At 42.3% G+C, this 22,504-nt stretch overlaps 1 protein-coding gene across 2 annotated transcripts in view; it reads right to left on the reverse strand.

Annotated features, from left to right (window-relative positions):
* LOC126455502 (uncharacterized) overlaps positions 1-22,504 on the reverse strand; it is a 44,564-nt gene that overhangs the window by 17,150 nt on the left and 4,910 nt on the right. Inside the window, exons 1-2 of one of the 2 annotated variants that reach the window (XM_050091253.1) lie at positions 18,148-18,260; positions 13,562-13,745 (exon numbers count right to left, since the gene is read on the reverse strand). In XM_050091253.1, the coding sequence (XP_049947210.1) occupies positions 13,562-13,577 (16 nt within the window). In that variant the 5' untranslated portion in view covers positions 13,578-13,745; positions 18,148-18,260. Of the gene's footprint in view, positions 1-13,561; positions 13,746-18,147; positions 18,261-22,504 lie in introns of those variants that run through there. The other variant, XM_050091252.1, reaches the window with a different exon arrangement.

The following is a 22,504-nucleotide window of genomic DNA, read 5'->3' on the forward strand; positions in this document are numbered from 1 at the left end:
GAAACGTTGGAGACTGAGCAATTTTCCCACCTCTAATGCGAGTTGTCTTTGATATTAAGTAATAGTCCCGAACGTGTCCAGGTACACATGTCCAGTCGTATGTTTCACCCATTTCTCTTCGCAGAGAAAACTACGTGCTATTCCAACAATTGCATGAAACACGTTTACTTCTGGATTGTCACATTCGATCTAAATCACTGTACACAGTGACCTGGACTGTGTCCTTTCTGGCAGTTTTCTTAGTTTTATCCGTTGCTGTCAAGTGTTGCTTCCCTGACTGTAATACTTTCGTAAAATAAAAAACAACAACGGTCCATAAATTTCTTGAACCTCACAGTTGTTAATGAACAGCGAGAACATATTCTTACATTTACCGGAAACCAACCTACACTGATATCACACCACATGACTCATCACACCATCCAAACACACACAAGTATGCTGCATTTACATCCATGTTGGACAGAGCACAAAAATTACCTTTAAAATTCGAAGCACTAAAGCAAGAAATAGACACACCAAAGCAACTAAATGGTTCAAATGGCTCTGAGCACTATGGAACTTAACATCTGAGGTCATCAGTCCTCCAGAACTTAGAACTACTTAAACCTAACTAACCTAAGGACATCACACACATCCATGCCCGAGGCAGGATTCGAACCTGCGACCGTAGCGGTCACGCGGTTCCAGACTGAAGTGCCTAGAACCGCTCTACCACACCGGCCGTCACCAAAGCAACTGCAATAAACAATGGGTATTCATAAAAATCAACTGACAAACTATCCAACGAAATACAGGCCGACATCAGTTATAAGAACACTACAGGTAAAACAATGCAAATTATCACAAGCATTCCCTATTTAGGCACAGCGTCACAAAAAATGCTAACTTTTTCAGAAATACCAATATAAAAATATATTTCTCCATAAACAACAAACTTAGACATCACTTGCCCCACACAGTAAGCAAAAACAACTCCAAAACAGAACATAGTGGAATATATAAATTATAGTCCAACAGTTGCCTTTCAGAATTACATAGTGAAAACAGGAAGAACGTTCCATACACACTACAAAGGACACACAATACTTTGACAAACCCACAACAGCTAACCACATGTACCATAATAGATACAGACTAAGTGACATCCACATCAGTCTAACTTTATTCCACACGGAAAGTAATGGTAGAAAACTTGATGTACCAGACAAATTAGAAATAATGTTATACAAAGAGAAATCTTCTGAAAACATGTATAGGGTTAAACAGCCGAAGTTTTTTCAGAGAGCTCAAAAGTTATTTCTTTCCTCAAGAAACAAATATTTAACAGCCCAACCGTTCCATAACCTATAGTCACATCTGATATTTATATAGATAACTGCTCTATATATAATTTATAATGTAACATTTTTGTATCTTCTTTTAAACAACAATACCTGTGTATATATAGAAAGTTAGCATTTTTATACGTTGATATTCATTTACTTGTTTTGAATTGTATTTACAAGTGTGCTGTAAGACGAAAGGCGTGCATTTGTACATAAATATGACTACTCACTTTGTATGTCAAAACCATGTAACCACTACTGGAAACAGTAAGTCATTTTTCGACGTTGTCTTAGCTTTATAAAAACATGTGTTCACAATGTGCCATATTGTCATTACATCTATGTAATCGTAACAGAACGAATAGTAACCTAAATTTGAAAAATGATTTAGACTGATCAAAGACCTGAAGATGAGCCCCCAGTGCTCGAAATGCATCGTGCATTGAAATAAAATCACTATTTGTGACTGGAGGCGGCTTGGTTTTTTTCCGTCAGTTTTCAATTTCAACAAAGGCTTAGAAGCCGGCAGTCAGTCTATTTAGATTTCGGCACTCATCTCATCTACCAGGGTCCAAAATAACTGAAAGAATGTGCATTTCACGGCTTAACGGTATCTGAGGACAAAGCGGGAGCCGAGGAACGAACTTTGCGATAAAGAGTACTGCAGTATCAACAATACCTCACACGCTTGCAAATGCGCGGGTACTCACTCGCACACACATACACACACAAACACACACACACACACACACACACACACACACACACACACACACACACGTTCTACGTATTTAATTTGTCCCCGAAATAAATTAGAACTAAAGTTAAAATCTTCTGGGTTATTAGGCCGCGTCATGTTTGTTCTAAAATGATCGACGTTTCGACCCCTCTGTTGGGATCTTCCTCAGGATCTTCTGGTGTCCACTACTGCTAGAGTGTTCTTACTTTAACTTCAGTGACATCCGACTACGAAAGCCTGCAGACTTACATAAATTAGAACTAGTTTCAGTGCCTTGGCTGCGATCGAAGAGTTCAACAATGGGGGAGTGGGGAGGGGGGGGGCGGTTTCCCTTGGCTACTAAACAAAGAAACTAGTTATCTTTAATCTTTTCCCTACCAGGGAACCTCTTGCCACACTCCCAGCTCCCTGTGTTTTGTTTTGGCTGGAAAGCCAAAAATTCTACAAAGGCCGACTCTACCACCATAGGTATGAGTTGACTGGTAAGAAAACAGTTGCAACTCTGGCAGAGAGCGGACATAACACCAAATGTCGCAGGGCGTGGAAAGGCGACCAAGTCAGTAGTTGAAATTTTGGTAACCTGCAAACACATGAAAATCGAGGTATTTATACCAACTGTTCCGCTGAATGGAACGCACACCTAGTAGCGTAGTGCAATGATAAGCCGCTAATGAAGTGCACTGCACACTGGTTTATGTGTCCCAGATTCATCCATAAATGCCGTGGGGGCTCATGCTGTGGTATCCCTGTTTTGCGCTAGGGGAGGGGGGGGGGGCTAGAGGGCGGGCAGTGGAAAAAAAATGTTCAAATGTGTGTGAAATCTTATGGGACTTAACTACTAAGGTCATCAGTCCCTAAACTTACACACAACTTAACCTAAACTACACTAAGGACAAACACACACACCCATGCCCGAGGGAGGACTCGAACCTCCGCCGGGACCAGCCGCACTGTCCATGACTGCAGCGCCCTGACTGCTCGGCTAACCCCGCGCGGCGGCAATGCAAAACGAAACGTGATGACTTCACTGGATAAATAGCATACGAGTAATGTAAGAGTGGCAGTGAGGAGCGTTTTCAGCTCCATTCCGAGACTTTAGACAGCGCTGAAGCGCTCTTGCAGGTATCACTCTGGTTGTCGTATACGCTTGCGTCTTCTTCGTTCGAAAACTGCTTTCAGAGACAGAATAAGTCCCTTGATGTAGCACCACTGACGACTCCGGCAGTATTGTTTACAGGGAACAAATTAAAGTGTATTATGATGTAGAAACACTGGAACACGTGAGGCAATACTGACCTTACGACTTATCTTAGAAGAAAGATTAAGGAAAGGCAAACCTACGTTTCTAGCATTTGTAGACTTAGAGAAAGCTTTTGACAATGTTGACTGGAATACTCTCTTTCAAATTCTAAAGGTGGCAGGGGTAAAATACAGGGAGCGAAAGGCTATTTACAATTTGTACAGAAACCAGATGGCAGTTATAAGAGTCGAGGGACATGAAAGGGAAGCAGTGGTTGGGAAGGGAGTAAGACAGGGTTGTAGCCTCTCCCCGATGTTGTTCAATCTGTATATTGAGCAAGCAGTAAAGGAAACAAAAGAAAAATTCGGAGTAGGTATTAAAATTCAGGGAGAAGAAATAAAAACTTTGAGGTTTGCCGATGACATTGTAATTCTGTCAGAGACAGCAAAGGACTTGGAAGAGCAGTTGAATGGAATGGACAGTGTCTTGAAAAGAGGATATAAGATGAACATCAACAAAAGCAAAACAAGGATAATGGAATGTAGTCTAATTAAGTCGGGTGATGCTGAGGGAATTAGATTAGGAAATGAGGCACTTAAAGTAGTAAAGGAGTTTTGCTATTTGGGGAGCAAAATAACTGATGATGGTCGAAGTAGAGAGGATATAAAATGTAGGCTGGCAATGGCAAGGAAAGCGTTTCTGAAGAAGAGAAATTTGTTAACATCGAGTATAGATTTAAGTGTCAGGAAGTCATTTCTGAAAGTATTCGTATGGAGTGTAGCCATGTATGGAAGTGAAACATGGACGATAAATAGTTTGGACAAGAAGAGAATGGAAGCTTTCGAAATGTGGTGCTACAGAAGAATGCTGAAGATTAGATGGGTAGATCATATAACTAATGAGGAAGTATTGAATAGGATTAGGGAGAAGAGAAGTTTGTGGCACAACTTGACCAGAAGAAGGGATCGGTTGGTAGGACATGTTCTGAGGCATCAAGGGATCACCAATTTAGTATTGGAGGGCAGCGTGGAGGGTAAAAATCGTAGAGGGAGACCAAGAGATGAATACACTAAGCAGATTCAGAAGGATGTAGGTTGCAGTAGGTACTGGGAGATGAAAAAGCTTGCACAGGATAGAGTAGCATGGAGAACTGCATCAAACCAGTCTCAGGACTGAAGACCACAACAACAACATGATGTACGAAGTAATAAGTGCTATCGACAGGGGATGTCAGATTGATTCCATATTTTTAGATATATGTATATAGGACCTCTACTGTTCCTGATCTGTATTGACGAAATAGGAGACGATCTGAGTAGCCGTCTTAGATTGTTTGCAGATGATGCCGTCTTTTACCGTCTTGGAAAATCATCAGATGACCAAAACGACTTGCAAAGTGGTTTAGATAAGATAGCTGTATGGTGCGAAAAGTGGCAATCGACCCTGAATAAAGAAAAGTGTGAAGTTATACACATGAGTACTAAAAGAAATCAGCTAAATTTCTATTACGCTATAAGTCACACAAATCTGAAGGCTGTAAATTCAACTAAATACTTAGGGTTTACAATTACAAATAACCTAAATTGGAACGATCACATAGATAATATTATGGGTAGAGCAAACCAAAGACTGCGATTCGTTGGCAGAACACTTAGAAGGTGCAAGAGGTCTACTAAAGAGACTGCTTACATCACGCTTGTCCGCCCTATTCTGGAGTATTGCTGTGCGGTGTGGGATTCACATCAGGTGGGACTGACGGATGACATCGAAAAAGTACAAAGAAGGGCAGCTCGTTTTGTATTATCGCGAAGCAGGGGAGATAGTGTCAAAGACATAATACGTGAACTGTGTGGCAAACATTAAAACAAAAGCGTTTTTCGTTGCGACGGGATCTTCTCATGAAATTTCAGTCATCAGTTTTCTCCTCCGATTGCGAAAACATTCTGTTGGCACCCACCTACATAGGGAGAAATGATCATCACGATAAAATAAGAGAAATCAGGGCTCGCACAGAAAAATTTAAGTGCTCGTTTTTCCCGCGTGCCGTTCGAGAGTGGAACGGTAGAGAGACAGCTTGAAGGTGGTTCATCGAACCCTCTGCCAGGCACTTTCTTGTGAATAGCAGAGTAATCACGTAGATGTAGATGTAGATGATGGACTTCATATTTCCAATGTTGGAAGAAGGAAGATTCTGGGTTAATAGTCAAGTACCCGATAATTCAGGCTGTACAGATCTAAACTATACCTCTTGCAAGTTATTCGCGATATTTCATCAACACAACATCATTAGAGACTATCACAAAGAAGCAGCTGCTGCTTTGTAATTGGCCTGCCAAACCACCATAAGCCTCGTCAGCTCAACAAGTTTTTTATTTTTTTATTTTATTTTTATTTTTAGTAAACAGTATTCTGCAGGGTCTAATGTTTCCTGCCAAGAATTCCTCTCTTGTGTCAACTACTTCATCTCAGACTAGCACTTTCAACCGACGTCCTCAATTGTTTGCTGGATGTATGCCAATCTCTGCCTTCATCTACAGTTTTACCCTCTACAGCTCCCTCTAGTACCATGGACGTTATTCAGTGTTGTCTCAACAGAAGTACTACCACTCTGTCTCTTTTGTCAGTGTGTTCCAGATATCACTTTCCTCGCTGATTCTCCGGAAAACTTCCCACTTCCTTAACTTATCAGTGCACCAAATTTTAAACATTCTCCTGTAACATCACATCTCAAATGCTTCGACTCTCTTCTTTTACGTCTTCCCACGTTCAATATTTCACTGTCATATAATGCTATACTCAAACGAATTTTTTTTAAAAATACCTCCTCAAATTAAAGCCTATGTTTGACACTAATAGACTTATCTTCGCCAGGAAAGCCTTTTTTGCCAGTGCTGTCTGCTTTTTATGTCCTTGCTCCATCGTCATGGGCTGTTTTGCTGCCTGGGTAGGTTAATTTGCTGTCTAGCTAGCAGAATTCCTTAACTTCATCTACTTCATGATTACCACTCTTGACGATTAGTTTCTAGCTGTTCGTCTTTCTTCGATTTACTCTCAGTCCACATGCTGTACTCATTAGACTGTTCTTTCCATTCAACAGATCGTGTAATTCTTCTTCACTATCACTGAGGACAGCAATGTCATCAGCCAATCTTATCATTGATATCCTTTCACTTTGAATTTTAATTTCATTCTTGAACCTTTCTTTTATTTCCGTCATTGCTTCTTCCTGTACGGACTGAATTTTTTTTTTTTTTTTTTTTTGTCATCAGTCTACTGACTGGTTTGATGCGGCCCGCCACGAATTCCTTTCCTGTGCTAACCTCTTCATCTCAGAGTAGCACTTGCAACCTACGTCCTCAATTATTTGCTTGACGTATTCCAATCTCTATCTTCCTCTACAGTTTTTGCCATCTAAAGCTCCCTCTAGTACCATGGAAGTCATTCCCTCATGTCTTAGCAGATGTCCTATCATCCTGTCCCTTTTCCTTATCAGTGTTTTCCACATATTCCTTTCCTCTCCGATTCTGCGTAGAACCTCCTCATTCCTTACCTTATCAGTCCACCTAATTTTCAACATTCGTCTATAGCACCACATCTCAAATGCTTCGAGTCTCTTCTGTTCCGGTTTTCTCACAGTCCATGTTTCACTACCATACAATGCTGTACTCCAGACGTACATCCTCAGAAATTTCTTCCTCAAATTAAGGCCGGTATTTGATATTAGTAGACTTCTCTTGGCCAGAAATGCCTTTTTTGCCATAGCGAGTCTGTTTTTGATGTCCTTGCTCCGTCCGTCATTGGTTATTTTACTGCCTAGGTAGCAGAATTCCTTAACTTCATTGACTTCGTGACCATCAATCCTGATGTTAAGTTTCTCGCTGTTCTCATTTCTACTACCTCTCATTACCTTCGTCTTTCTCCGATTTACTCTAAAACCATACTGTGTGCTCATTTGACTGTTCATTCCGTTCAGCAGATCATTTAATTCTTCTTCACGGACTGAATAGTAGGGCCTAAGGACTACATCTCTCTCCAAACCCTTCTTAATCCGAGCACTTCCTTCTTCGTGTCCCACTCTTATTGTCCCCACTTGGTTCTTGTACATATTGTATATTTCCCGCCCTTCCCTATAGCTTACACATATTTTTCTGAGAATTTCGAATATCTTGTACTATTTTACATTGTCGAACGCTTTTTCCAGTTCGGTAAATCCTATGAAAGTTTCTTGATTTTTCTTCACTCGTGCTTCCATTATCAATCGCAACGTCGGAATTGTCTATCTGGTGCCTTTAGCTTTCCTAAAGCCAATAGATCTTCAATTTTCTTTTTCATTCTTTTATATATTATTCATGTCAGTAACTTAGATGCACGTGATGTTAAGCTGATTGTGTGATAATTCTAGCACATGTCAGCTCTTGCAACCTTCGGTATTGTGTGGATGATGTTTTTCAGAAAGTCAGGTAGTATATCACTACACTCATACATTCTACACACTAATGTGTGCTTGCCACTTTCCCCAATGATTTTAGAAATGTTGGTGGAATGTTATTTGTATCATTCGCGTTATTCAATCTTAAATCTTCCAAAGCTCTTTTAAGTTCTTATTCTAACCCTGGATGAATTGCCTCTTCTGTAGCGACTCCTTTTTCTTCTCCTGTCACGTCTTCAGACAAGTCTACCCGCTCATAGAGGCTTTCAGGGTACTCTTTCCACCTATCTGCTCTCGCCTCTGCATTTAACAGTGGAATTCCAGTGCACTCTTAATGTTACCATCCTTGCTTTTAATTTCACCGAATGTTGTTTTGTCTTTCCTACATGCTGAGTCAGTCCTTCCGACAACCATTCCTTTATCGATTTCTTCACACTTTTCCTGCAGCCATTTCACCTTAACTTCCCTGCTCTTCCTATTTATTTCATTTCTAAGTGACTTGTATATCTACATTCCTGAATTTCCCTGAACGTTTTTGTACTTCCTTCTTTCATCAGTCAGTTGGAGTATTTCTTGTTACCCATAATTTCTTTGCAGGTACCTTCTTTGCACCTATGTTTTTCTTTCCAACTTCTGTGATTACCCTTTTTATAGGTATGTATTCGTCTTCAACAGAACTGCCTACTGAGTTACTACCTATCGCAGTGTCTATAGTCTTAGAGATCATGAAGCGCATCTACTCATTTATTAGCACTCCTGTATCCCACTTCTTTGGGCACTGTTTTTTTCTGACTAGTCTCTTAAACTTCAGCCTACTCGTGATCACTACTAAATGGTGATCTGACTGATTATCTGCTCCTGGATACGCCTTACAATCCAATATCTGACTTCAGACTCCCTGCCTGACCATGATGTAATCTAACTGAAATCTTCCCGTGTCTCTCGGCTTTTCCCAAACACAATTCCTCCTCTTGTGATTCTTGGACAGATTATTCGTTACTACTAGCTGAAGTTCATTGTAGAACTGGATTACTCTTTCTCTTCTGTCATTCCTGGTAACACTTTCTTCCACTCTTTCCCTACAATCGCGTTCAAGCCCCCGTGACAATTAAATTTTCATCTCTCGTTACGTACTGATATCGTTGTCGGTGTTGGTTTGATGTCGATTCTGGTGCGAACAATCCTATCACTGGACTGTTCACAGTAACTCACTCTCTGTCCTACATTCCTATTCATAACGACTCCTACTCCCGTCATACCAGTTTTTGTTGCTGTTGATATTACTCTATACTCCTCCGGTCAGAAATACTTGTTTTCTCTCCATTTCACTCCGTTGGCCCCACTATATCTAGATTTTTTAGCTCCCTACCACATTAAAACTTCTGACATTAACCTCTCCGACTCGAAGAACGTTATCCTTTCGTTGCTTATTCAGTCTTTTTCTCATGGTCACCTCCCCCTTGGCAGCCCCTCCCGGAGATTCGAGAGGGAGACTATTCCGGAATCTTTTGCCAATGGAGAGATCATCATATACTTTTTCAGATAAAAACCATGTGTCCTGTGGATACACTCTAAGTGTCTTTAGTGCAGTGGTTTCCATTCCCTTTTGCATCCTCATGCTGTTGATCATTGCTGATTCTTCCGTCTTTAGGTGCAGTTTCCCAGCCCAAGAACAACAGAGTGCCCTGTACCTCTGTCCGCTCCACCGTTCTCTTTGGCATGGCTGTTGGGTGAATGAGGGTGACTTCTTACGCCGGAACTTTTGGCCGCCGTAAGAAGTCCTCTAGCAATTAATTTTAGTGACATACGTACCAGTGGCAAAGTATTCTATACCCTCTTTAGTTCAATGTTTTAGACAGTACGGCGCCATAGAACTTATTGAGTGAAAATAGTATACACCGACGGAAAAAAATCATAACACCGAGAATTAAAGTGCTACAGAAATGAAAGTTAGTATATGTGTTTCACTACCTGAAAGATGAAGTCTACTCAGATTTCACGCTAGTCGCTTAAGATTGGTGCTAGTAGAGTCTCTCTGAGGACGATAACCAGGTTTGCTTTTAATACGCTCTGTAACGATCGTGAGTGTTAGTTATCTTTGACGTCCTGAACTGATGTTAGTAAGAATACCTTTAAGGAGACAAAGGCGCTCTTATTAACATCCCAATGAGTTTGAAGGCGGCGTGTAACAGGTCTACAATAAGCTGGACTTTGCTTTTGAGTTACTGCAGAAATACTAGCCACTGTACAGTGTTGTGGACTGGCAAGACAGCCAATCCACTGTGACGGGTAGCGGAAAGGCACGCGTTTAAGCTCACGCAGGCTGGCGTGAGGTCTGGAACAGTTAAAGTAATTATACTAGCAAAAGAAGGTACGTAGCTTCTGAAATACTTAACTTTAATCCATAATTGGTGAACATCGGTCTGACGGTACATGCATCACAAGATAAATAGCAAATGATAATGGCGCCTTGCTAGGTCGTAGCAAATGACGTAGCTGAAGGCTATGCTAACTATCGTCTCGGCAAATGAGAGCGTAATTTGTCAGTGAACTATCACTAGCAAAGTCGGCTGTACAACTGGGGCGAGTGCTACGACGTCTCTCTAGACCTGCCGTGTGGCGGTGCTCGGTCTGCGATCACTGACAGTGGCGACACGCGGGTCCGACGTATACTAACGGACCGCGGCCGATTTAAAGGCTACCACCTAGCAAGTGTGGTGTCTGGCGGTGACACCACATACAGGACTGCCGGCAGCGTTGTTCACCAGAATGTACGGTCGCGAGAAGACCGGGCTCCAGACTGCCACTTGGCACAACCGAGAGGGAAGACCATAGTGTTCGGCGTATGGCTCTGGCGCATCGTAGTGCATCTGCAGCAGCAACGTGATCAGCAGTTGGCACCAAAGTTCATAACACACTGTTCCAGATCAGTTACTTCAAGGACAGCTCCGAGACAGACGCCCTGTAGCATGCATTCCATCGACCCCAAACCATCACCTTCTGTGACTTCAATGGTGTCAAGTGACAGACATTAGAGAACAGGCTGGAGGTCTGTTGTGTTTTCTGATGATAGTTGGTTCCGCTTCGGAGTCGGCCGACTGTTGGTTAGAATGAGGCCAGCTGACAGCATGCAAACAACTTACCTAGGTGCTAACACGCTGGAGCTACACCTGGCATTATCGTCTGGGGTGCGATTTCGTATGACAGCGGGAGTACTCTTGTGATTACCCCACGCACCACGACTGCAAATTTGTGCGTCGATCTGGTGATTCGATCTGTTCTGTTGCCCTTCATGAACAGAATTCCAGGGGGTGTTTTCCAATATGATAACGTTCACGCATATACTGCTGTTGTATCCCAGCATGCTCTAGCCAGCATTGACCCTCCCTGTATCGACAGACCAAGTGCGACAGGTACAGAACTCCATCCCACAAACCGATCTCCGGCACCTGTACAATACAATGCATGCACATTTGCATGCTTGTATTCAACACTGTGGCGGTTACACCGGTTATTAATGTACCAGCATTTCACCTTTGCATTTCACCTCTCGCGCTTACATTAACGTGTGATCTTGCACTACTAATCACTTAAATATGTTACGTAGACAAATGTATTCCTGAAATTTCAATACTCTATATTATTTATTTTTTGATGTTCCTCAGTGTATTAAATTCGTATCTTAATTAATACACTACTAGCCATTAAAATTGCTACACCACGAAGATGACATGCTACAGACGCGAAATTTAACCGACAGGAAGAAGATACTGTGATATGCAAATGATTAGCTTTTCAGAGCATTCACACAAGGTTGGCGCCAGTGGCGACACCTACAACGTGCTGACATGAGGAAAGTTTCCAACCGATTTCTCATACACAAACAGCAGTTGACTGGCGATGCCTGGTGAAACGTTGTTGTGATGCCTCGTGTAAGGAGGAGAAATGCCTACCATCACGTTTCCGACTTTGATAAAGGTCGGATTGTAGCCTATCGCGATTACGGTTTATCGTATCGCGACATTGCTGCTCCCGTTGGTCGAGATCCAATGACTGTTAGCCGAATATGGAATCGGTGGGTTCAGGAGGGTAAAACGGAACGCCATGCTGGACACCAACGGCCTCGTATCACTATCAGACGAGATGACAGGCATCTTATCCGCATGGCTGTAACGGATCGAGCAGCCACGTCTCGATCCCTGAGTCAACAGATGGTAACGTTTGCAAGACAACAACCATCTGCACGAACAGTTCGACGACGTTTGCAGCGGCATGGACTATCAGCTCGGAGACCATGGCTGCGGTTACCCTTGACGCTGCATCACAGACAGGAGCGCCTGCGGTGGTATACTCAACGACGAACCTGGGTGCACGAATGGCAAAACGTCATTTTTCTGGATGAATCCAGGTTCTCTTTACAGCATCATGATGGTCGCATCCGTGTTTGGTGACATCGCGATGAACGCACATTGGAAGCGTGTGTTCGTCATCGCCATACTGGCGTACCATCCGGCGTGATGGTATGGGGTGCCATTGGTTACACGTCTCGGTCACCTCTTGTTCGTATTGACGGCACTTTGAACACTGGACATTTCATTTCAGATGTGTTATGACCCTGACTCTACCCTTCATTCGATCCCTGCGAAACCCTACATTTCAGCAGGATAATGCACGACCGTATGTTGCAGGTTCTGTACGGGCCTTTCTGGATACAGAAAATATTCGTCTGCTGCCCTGGCCAGCACATTCCCAGATCTCTCACCAATTGGAAACGTCTGGTCAATGGTGGCCGAGCAACTGGCTCGTCACAATAGGCCAGTCACTACTCTTTATGAACTGTGGCATCGTTTTGAAGCTGCATGGGCAGCTGTACCTGTACACGCCATTCAAGCTCTGTTTGACTCAATGCCCAGGCGTATCAAGGCCGTTATTACGGCCAGAGGTGGTTGTTCTGAGTACTGATTTCACAGGATCTGTGCACCCGAATTGGGTGAAAATGTAATCACATGTCAGTTCCAGTATAATGAATTCCCGTTTATCATCTGAATTTCTTCTTGGTGTAGCAAATTTTATGGCCAGTAGCGTATTTAATTAAATACATGCACATTTGTGTGAGATTTGGAATTATATGTTTAGACGCCAGCTGCAACAGTAGAGTACAGATACATTGTAACTGGTTTTATTTTCCACGAATCACCAATTTTAGACCAAGACCGAATTTTGTCATGGTTACTCACCTCAAAGCACCACAATAATGAACAGACAACACTTTCAATATTTTTGGGTATCGCTAGTGAAATGTACTGAAGATGCATCGCTGGCGAAGATGTACTGAATCCAATCGCCGAAAGAAAATAAATTTATGGCCCAATTTGACTAAAAGAAGGGATCGGTTAATAGGAAATATCCTAAGATAACAAGAAATCGCCAATCCGGTAACAGAGGGAGGTGTAAAGGATGAGGCCGGCCGATGTGGCCGAGTGGTTGTAGACGCTTCAGTCTGGAACCGCGCGAGCGCTACGGTCGCAGGTTCGAATCCTGCCTCGGGCATGGATGTGTGTGATGTCTTTAGGTTAGTTAGGTTTAAGTAGTTCTAATTTCTAGGGGACTGATGACCTCAGATGTTAAGTCCCATAGTGCTCAGAGCCATTTGAGTCATTTGTAAAGGATGACAAGTATAGAGCAAGACTAAGGATTGACGGCAGTCAGTAGAGATTAAGAGAGTTGCACAGGATATACTGTCGTGGTGAAAGCTAGAAAACCGGTTTTCGGGCCGAAGACGACAACAACAATAACAATTTAATAGTTAGTGAATCAATACTTACTAAAATTGTTGTCCATTCTGTTGATGAGCTCGGGTCCACTTTATCATGGTTTTAAGTTTTTGTAACCTTGAGACAAACTCAGAAAATTTGGAAGCACTATTTGAAGGCACTATCTCGTTGCGTGTGCCAGTTCATTGCATTATCGGGAAAGTCAACGACGGCGGCGCCATGGGATACGCGGCTTCTGCAAAGATAACATTTTTAGCTCAATCAGCAGCCTGTTTGTGTCATCCCAGAAAGCTTAAGTTGGAACTGATGACAACTCGTTCATGTACCAGCTATGTACGAAATATCATCGGTGGTCTAGCAACGTCATATCTGAGTTAAAACTCGACTTTCGGCGATATTTACCACCTTCTTTCTCATAAGCTCATGAAGAAGATGGTGAATATCTTTCAAAAGTTCGAGTCTTAAATTAGACACTACGTAGCTAGATTTCTGAGAGAGTTTTATGCATGACTTCGAAAAAGACGAGGGCCGTCTGCCAACTATATCTGGCTAAAAGCTCTCTAGGAGGAAGAGGAGGAGGACTGAGTTTGAATCTGTCATCGACAACAAGGTGATTATAGACAGAGCAAAAGTTTTGATTGAAGGAAGGACGAGAAGGGAAGATGACCACGTCGTTTTCTAAGGAAACATTTCGGTACTTGCCTTAAGTGATTGAGGGAAATCATGAGAAACCAGAATCTGGATGCCTGGAAGAGGATCTGAAAGGTGTCTTCCGGAATTCGAATCCAGCGCGGTAATCACTGTGTCGTCGACCCGACTCATCAGCACTCACGAACAGAGTCTTGAGCCAAGTCGCAAGCAAAAGTCATCCAGCACAAGTGTAACAGGGAGGTCTAGGCAGCAGTCTTCAACAGGAAGATTAGGTGCCTCCCTGTCTATTCTCGTAGCTTTCGCACGACGCTACTTACATTCGCTTGGCCTGGATGTGTTTTCAGCTCGACCAACAGAAGTATATATTGACAATAGCCATCACGTTATGGACAGTCCCCCTTTCCACTCCACATTTGTTTGTGAAATATTACTTCAAAATGTACCTTACAGCAGAAAACAGTTTTCACCGAAATTTTTTCCGAAGATCAATACACTTCGATGCAAGATCTGGAGTAATAAAGTTTCCAGCCCAGGCTTCTAGCCCGGACGTTTGTGGTAAGCTATTTCCTGTTTCCACCAGTGATGTCAACTGTACAATTCTCTCATTGGATACAACGGGGCTTTAACGGCGCCCTTGCTATCCTAGCCTGGCGAGATTCGTCTCTCTCTTGAGTTATAAATCTCCCTCGGTACAGAGACATCTGTGTATTATCCCAGCAACACACCCAGCGAATCCAACTCATCACGTGTGATCTACCTTATTTCACTTTGTAGTAAAGGTGTAAAATAATTTTTCTTCTCTGAAAAAAAATTATTCACTTGCCATTATTATTTCTGAAATTGCAAACCAAATAGGACATGTAAAAGTCTTCATAGTTACGCGCATCAGAACGGCAGTAAGTGCTTTAACATAGAAAAGGATATAATCCATTACAACACGAGCATAACCCGTTAAAACAGCAGATAACAACTGATCGTCATGTAGTGAACACATCTATCAATTGATTTTTCCGATAATGAAGCAACGCTGATTTGAAACATTCAGCGTTCATTAGTCTTACTAGTGACCATGCTTTTGAGATGGCTTCATTGTTGTTCATCTGTTTTCACAAACATGATTTTGCTATGTTGAACAGGTACATATTTTTTCGTGTTCTAATATCAGCCATCGAGATTATAGAAGTTCGAGGAAAGGATCGCACGTGACATGAATGGTGAAAGAGACTCGTCAAAAACTTGTTGCAGCCATCAGTTAGACAAAACACGGAAAACATTAAAAGGACTACTGTGTATCGGAGTGGATGTTTCCGAGTACTGATTAGTGACGTGCCAGCTCCCTCATGTGAAGGTAAAAATGCACGAAAAAAGGTCACACCTAAAAATAGAAATTTTTAGACATGTTTTCTCTTAGCAGGAAACTGCACTGCAGGTTTATCGCAAATTTAAGACCTTTAGGAACAAGACAAACGTGCTGTAATTCCACCCACTGCAGCGCTGTTCTTAGAGTGCATGTATACTGTGACTTCATTCACGTGGGCGCTCCAGTAACAAATATATGCTAATCATAACACTGCACTATCTCAGAACTGTAACAAGAATTACTTGTCTCCTAATAATTTATAGTACGCTGCTTTTGGTCTCGCGGTGGCGTTCTCGCTTCCCGAGCACGCGGTCCCGGGTTCGATTCCCCGCGGGGTCAAGGATTTTCCCTGCCTCGAGATGACTGGGTAGTTTTGTGTCGTCTTCATCATCATCATTCATCCCCATTGCGGTCGGAGGAAGACAATGGCAAATCACCTCCACTAGGACCTTGTCTCGTAAGGCGGTGCGGGTCTCCCGCATCGATCCCCTACGCTCTGTCAAAGAGTATGAGACTTCATCATTCACCACTGTAATTTAAGGCCTGTAGCAAAAAATTTCTTACTTCAAGTATATACCATTTGTAGACTTTTATTACGGCGTCTCTCTAAAATCAAAAGAAATCAAATTTAAATTAGCTGAAATTATAATTGTAGCCAATGTCAAACTTACATTTCTGCAAGTTTTAATATACAACTGATATTGCTAATATTGGAACCACACCACAATCATCGTAGCGCCCTTGTATTGCAGACAAATCGTCCAACAAGCACAGCACAGCCTCTACCGCAAATAGTTGCTTTAATTAATGTTTAGAACTTCTGCCTTTGGTAAATACTTTGCCCTCTACTCTGTGTCAACGTCCCAGTAGCTTTTTTTCTTTTTTTTCTTTTTAATTCGGCTCTGAGCACTATGGGACTTCAAATCTTAGGTCATCAGTCCCCTAGAACTTAGAACTACTTAAACCTAACTAACCTAAGGACATCACACACATCCATGCCCGAGGCAGGAGTCGAACCTGCGACCGTAGTAGTCCCGCGGTTCCGGACTGCAGCGCCTAGAACCGCATGGCCACCGCGGCCGGCTTTTTAATTCGGTTTATTGGCTTTCAGGACATGGCTATACAGTGGAATGTCATTTCTGACGATACGAACTGAAGGACAGTTCCCCGAGCGAAGAAAATCTCCGACCCGGACGAGAATCGAACCCAGGCTCCTTCGGCTAGCAATCTAAGGCGCTGCTCGCGCAGCTACCGGGGCCGACAGCTGGCAGCTGGTAGCCTTTAAATCTTGTGAGAATACCGCATCTCCATCATATCCAGCTTTCAAGAGTCAAACAAGCAATAGTTATTTATTCGCGTTTGTATTTAAAGTACGGACGAGTTCGGAAATGGGAATTTCCTGGAACTATCGTCATAACACATACGAACTGTCTGATACCGAATAATTTAAGTCATCAATGAGACAGCTCTTCACAAAAAGTTCATACATCAAAGGCAACTACCAGTGAGCGTTTCTAATGCACAAAAATATTTTAAAAAACTGGAAATGCTCACGGAATGAGCCGTTCGTGTGCAGCAAAGTACAGCAGAACAATAAATTTTGCTAACACGGAGTTGTTCCATTGCACGCGCTCTGCGTTACTCATCCAATAACGTGACTCCTTGAAGTAACCACGATGTCTGACTGCTCGCAGTAGAAAGGTCACACACAGGCATCTCATAAAACGCCCAAGCAGAGCGGTTACTAGGTAACATGCAATTTCCTTACATCGACTTATTTTTGGGAACACACTAGTGTTTTTTGACGTAACAGACATTCAAGGTCAAGTAGCAGATTCTGTTTGCACGGTTCGCGCCGCCTGCTCATGTCCTTGAGCTGCATTTACCAAGGTGCACTACACTGCTCGTCAAGTGAAACGAACAGTGCACACACAATGAAGCATCTTAGCATCTAGTGGCCATTGTTTCAGGGTGAATGTTAACGAGAGATTATGAGTAATGTCCTTGGATTTGGCTTTCAGTTATTGCATAAGCTAGTGGTTCGCTGCCCTCTAGTCATTTTATTCCTCTGTGTCTGCCACTTATCGCAATACCAACAAGTCCCGCGTGATGTTAAGACTTTATCTTGCCTGCAGCGTTGACAACTGTGTTTTGCGAAAGTCAAAAAAGGTTTCTTGTAGAATATCGTCTCAATATAACTATTTCCCATACTGATAAAACGTTCCACCGTTTCTATGGATATACAGCTATAAAATAACTTCGAATTACTTGCTCATCTACGTCTACATCTGCAGACATATTCTGCAAGCCATGGTGCGTGATGGAGGGTACCCTGTATCATTACTAGTCTATTTCCACGTTTCTTGTAGTGGCATTTTCGCAGCAGCTGTATATAAATTGCAGTTGTTTCAAAGAAAAAGCCTTTTTTTTCATGCTGCAGATCGAAATGTTTATTTTTATTTATGCACCCAGACGCGTTTCGCCCTTTTTTGCACGGCATCTTCAGTGGGTGTCATGAAATATTACATGATTTGTCCATTTTTATATATAGGTTATCGTTTCACATCTAGGTTATAGATTTAAAAACATTTCCTTAACTTTTTTTATGAAATGGAAAGGTACTTACAGGTAACTTCTAATTCACTGCATCTGAGCAAACTGCTTTTTCTCATCTGGCAACCAGGTGGATATCTTACAGTTCACTTTCAGTTCACTGTTTAAGTTACACATCACTGTAACTGCCATCTTTTTAATACCGAGTTTCATCTGTTTTTCTAAGTGTTGCCAGCTTTCCAGTTTTCTGCATTCAACTGTTTTGTGTGTGTGTGTGTGTGTGTGTGTGTGTGTGTGTGTGTGAGAGAGAGAGAGAGAGAGAGAGAGAGAGAGAGATTTTTTTAATAAAATAAAAATTATTTATTTTATTTTTATTACGTTATTTATTCTTGAAAATAATAATGATTATTATGTAGTCACCAAATTGAACAGAAAAATTAGAAAACAAATACAGTCAGTGAACAAAGTACATAAACACCCAAAAACAACACTACAAAAACGGGCACAAACAGTGACAGAACAATATCGACACAAAGAATACAGGAAAACAAGAAAGAAGATTCAAGATGACACACAATGACATACAAGCACAAACTCACACATAAAATAACAATCATTTTCAAAAGACAAGGGATAAACACAGCATTCAAAACAGACAATTCAATCCAAAGGCACAATAACAAAAACACAGAAATATACCAAAAAGCAGTAATATACCAAGATCAGTGCAACACATGTGATGGAAGGTATATAGGACAAAGCAGCAGAGCATTTGACAGCCGGTACAAAGAACATATCAAAGCATGGCAATATGGAACGAGTCACTCAACTTTTGCAGAACATTTGACAGAAAACAACAACAACAAACCTACTACAAGAGAAAATGATATGAAAAAATTAAAATAAATAATGAAAGACATCTCCTAACACTACAGGAAAATTATCATATATACAAAACAAAGGCTGTAAACAAAGAATTACTTAATGACCAAGTAAATATGACTAACAACTCACTGTTTACATTGATTGATCATATAATAGACAGAAATCCCAACAAATGATTACACATCTGATTCCTCTCATAAATTTATACTGGAAAATATAACAATAATAATAATTATTATTATTTTTAAGAATAAATAAATGAATAAAAATAGTAATAAAAATAAAATAAACAATTTTTATTTTATTAAAAAAATCTCTCTCCCTCTCTCTCTCTCTCTCTCTCTCTCTCTCTCTCTCTCTCTCTCTCACACACACACACACACACACACATTCACAAAACAGTTGAATGCAGAAAACTGAGAATGTTGGGAACACTTAGAAAAACAGATGAAACTCTGTATTAAAAAGATGGCAGTTACAGTGATGTGTAACGTAAACAGTGAACTGAAAGTGAACTGGCAGATATCCACCTGGTTGCCAGATGAGAAAAAGCAATTTGCTTGGATGCAATGAGTTAGAAGTTACCTGTAAGTGCCTTTCCATTTCATAAAAAAAGTTAAGGAAATGTTTTTAAATCTATAACCTAGATGTGAAACGATAACCTATGTATAAAAATGGACAAATCATGTAATATTTCAGGACACCCACTGAAGATGCTCTGCAAAAATGGCGAAAAGCGCCTGGGTGCATAAATAAAAATAAAAATTTCGATGTGCAGCATGCGAAAAAGGCATTTTATTTGAAACAACTGCAATTTGTAGTCTCTTTACTCTACCACTCGGAGATACAGCGAGGGAAAAACCCCTGTCCTTACGCCTCGACATGAGCCCTGATTACTCGTATCTTACCTTCGTAGTCCTCACGTGAAATTTGTGTTGGCGTCTGCAGGATTGTTCTGCTGTCAGATTCAAATGTCGGTCCTCTAAATTCTCTCAAAAGTATTTCTCGAAAAGATGGTCGCCTTCCCTCCAGTGAGTCTCATTTGAATTCCCGAAGCGTCTCCGTAACACTTCGTGTTGGTCGAACTTGCCGGTAATAAATCTAACAGCCCGCCTCAGAGCTGCTTCGATGTCTTCCTTCAAGCGCCGGCCGGAGTGGCCGAGCGGTTCTAAGCGCTTCAGTGTGGAACCGCGCGACCGCTACGGTCGCAGGTTCGAATCCTGCCTCGGGCATGGATGTGTGTGATGTCCTTAGGTTAGTTAGGTTTCAGTAGTTCTAAGCTCTAGGGGACTGATGACCTCAGAAGTTAAGTCCCATAGTGCTCAGAGCTATTTGAACCATTTTCTTCCTTCAAGCCGGCCTGGTTCGGATCCAAAACACTCGAGCAGTACTCGAGAAAAGGCCGCACCAGTATCCTATATGCGCTCTCGTTTACGGATGAACCACAGTTTCCTAAAATTCTCCCGATAAACCGAAGTTGACCAATCGCCTTCCCTACCACCGTGCTCACATGCACGTTCCATTTCATGTCGCTTTGCAGTGTTACGCTCAAATATTTAAATGACGTAACTGCGTCAAAAGGGACTCAACTAATGGTGCATGCGAAGAGATAGCTGTCATTCATCACAGCAACTTTGTCTAGGTCATCTTGTTTCCTCCAACAGTTACTCAATTTAGACGCCTGCCCGCAAGCACAGCATCATCAGCGAACATCCGCAGATTGCTGCCCACTACGTCCGCCAGATCATTTACGTGTATAAAAATAATGACGGTCCTATCATGCTTCCCTGGGGCATTCCTGGCGATACCCTTGTCCTGATGAACACTCGCCATCCTGGACAACATACTGGGTTCTATTTCTTAAGAAGTCTTCGAGCCACTCACATAATTGGGAACCTATCCGGTATGTTCGTACCTTCGTTAACTGTCTGCAGTGGGGTACCGTACCAAATGCTTTTCGGAAATCTAGAAACATGGAATCTGCCTGTTGCCCTTCATCCGTAGTTCGCAACAGATCATCTGAGAACAGGGCAAGCTGAGTCTCGCACGAGCGATGCTTTCTAAACATCGTACTGCTTCGTGTATATCAGCTTTTTGGTCTCTAAGAAGTTTATTATATTCGAACTGAGAATATGCTTCATAATTCTACATAAAACCAAAGTTAAGGGTATTGGTCTGTAATTTTTCGGGTCTCTTCTTTAACCTTTCTTATATACAGGAGACAACTGCGCTGTCTTTGAGTAGCTTGGAGCTGTGCGCTGGGCGAGAGATTCGCGATAAATAGAAGCTAAGTAAGGGCTCAATGCCGTGGAGTGCTCTTTGTAAAACCGAACTGGGATTCCATCCGGACCTGGTGATTTATTTATTTTCAACTCTTCCAGTTGTTTCACTACACCAGCGATGCTTATTATTGTGTTGTCCCTACGGAAGTCTGTGCGATCGTCAAACGACGGTATGTTTGTACGAGTCTCCTGCGTGAACGATTACTTAAATGCGGACTTCAAAACTTTGGATTTGTTTTTGCTACCTTCATCTGCCACACCAGACTGGTCAACGAGTGACTACACTCCTGGCCATTAAAATTGCTACACCAAGAAGAAATGCAGATGACAAACGGGTATTCATTGGACAAATATGTTATAATAGAACTGACATGTGACTACAAATGGTTCAAATGGCTCTGAGCACTATGGGACTTAACATCTAAGGTCATCAGTCCCCTAGAACATAGAACTACTTAAACCTATATAACCTAAGGACATCACACACATCCATGCCCGAGGCAGGATTCGAATCTGCGACTGTAGCGGTCGCGCGGTTCCAGACTGTAGCGCCTAGAACCGCTCGGCCACTCCGGCCGGCTATGTGATTACATTTTCACGCAATCAGTACCCAGAACAACCACCACTGGCCGTAATAACGGCCTTGATACACCTGGGCACTGAGTCAGACAGAGATTGGATGGCGTGCACAGGTACAGCTGCCCATGCAGCTTCAACACGATACCACAGTTCATCAAGAGTAGTGACTGGCGTATTGTGACGAGCCAGTTGCTAGGTCACCATTCACCAGACGTTTTCAATTGGGGATAGATCTGGAGAATGTACTGGCCAGGGCAGCAGTCGAACATTTTCTGTATGCAGAAAGGCCCGTAAAGGACCTGCAAGTTGCGGTCGTGTATTATCCTGCTGAAATTTAGGGTTTCGCAGGGATCGAATTAATGGCACAGCCACGGGTCGTAACACATCTGAAATGTAACGTCCACTGTTCAAAGTGCCGTCAATGCGAACAAGAGGTGACCGAGACGTGTAACTAATGGCACCCCATACCATTACGCCGGGTGATACGCCAGTATAGCGATGAGGAATACACGCTGCCAATGTTCGTTCACCGCGATGTCACCAAACGGTGATGCGACCATCATGATGCTGTAAACAGAACCTGGATTCATCCGAACAAGTGACATTTTGCCATTCATGCAGCCAGGTTCGTCATTGAGTACACCATCGCAGGCGCTCCTGTCTGTGATGCAGCGTCAAGGGTAA

The sequence above is a fragment of the Schistocerca serialis genome, chromosome 2, assembly GCF_023864345.2.
Source record: "Schistocerca serialis cubense isolate TAMUIC-IGC-003099 chromosome 2, iqSchSeri2.2, whole genome shotgun sequence".
Classification (NCBI taxonomy): Eukaryota; Metazoa; Arthropoda; class Insecta; order Orthoptera; family Acrididae; genus Schistocerca; species Schistocerca serialis.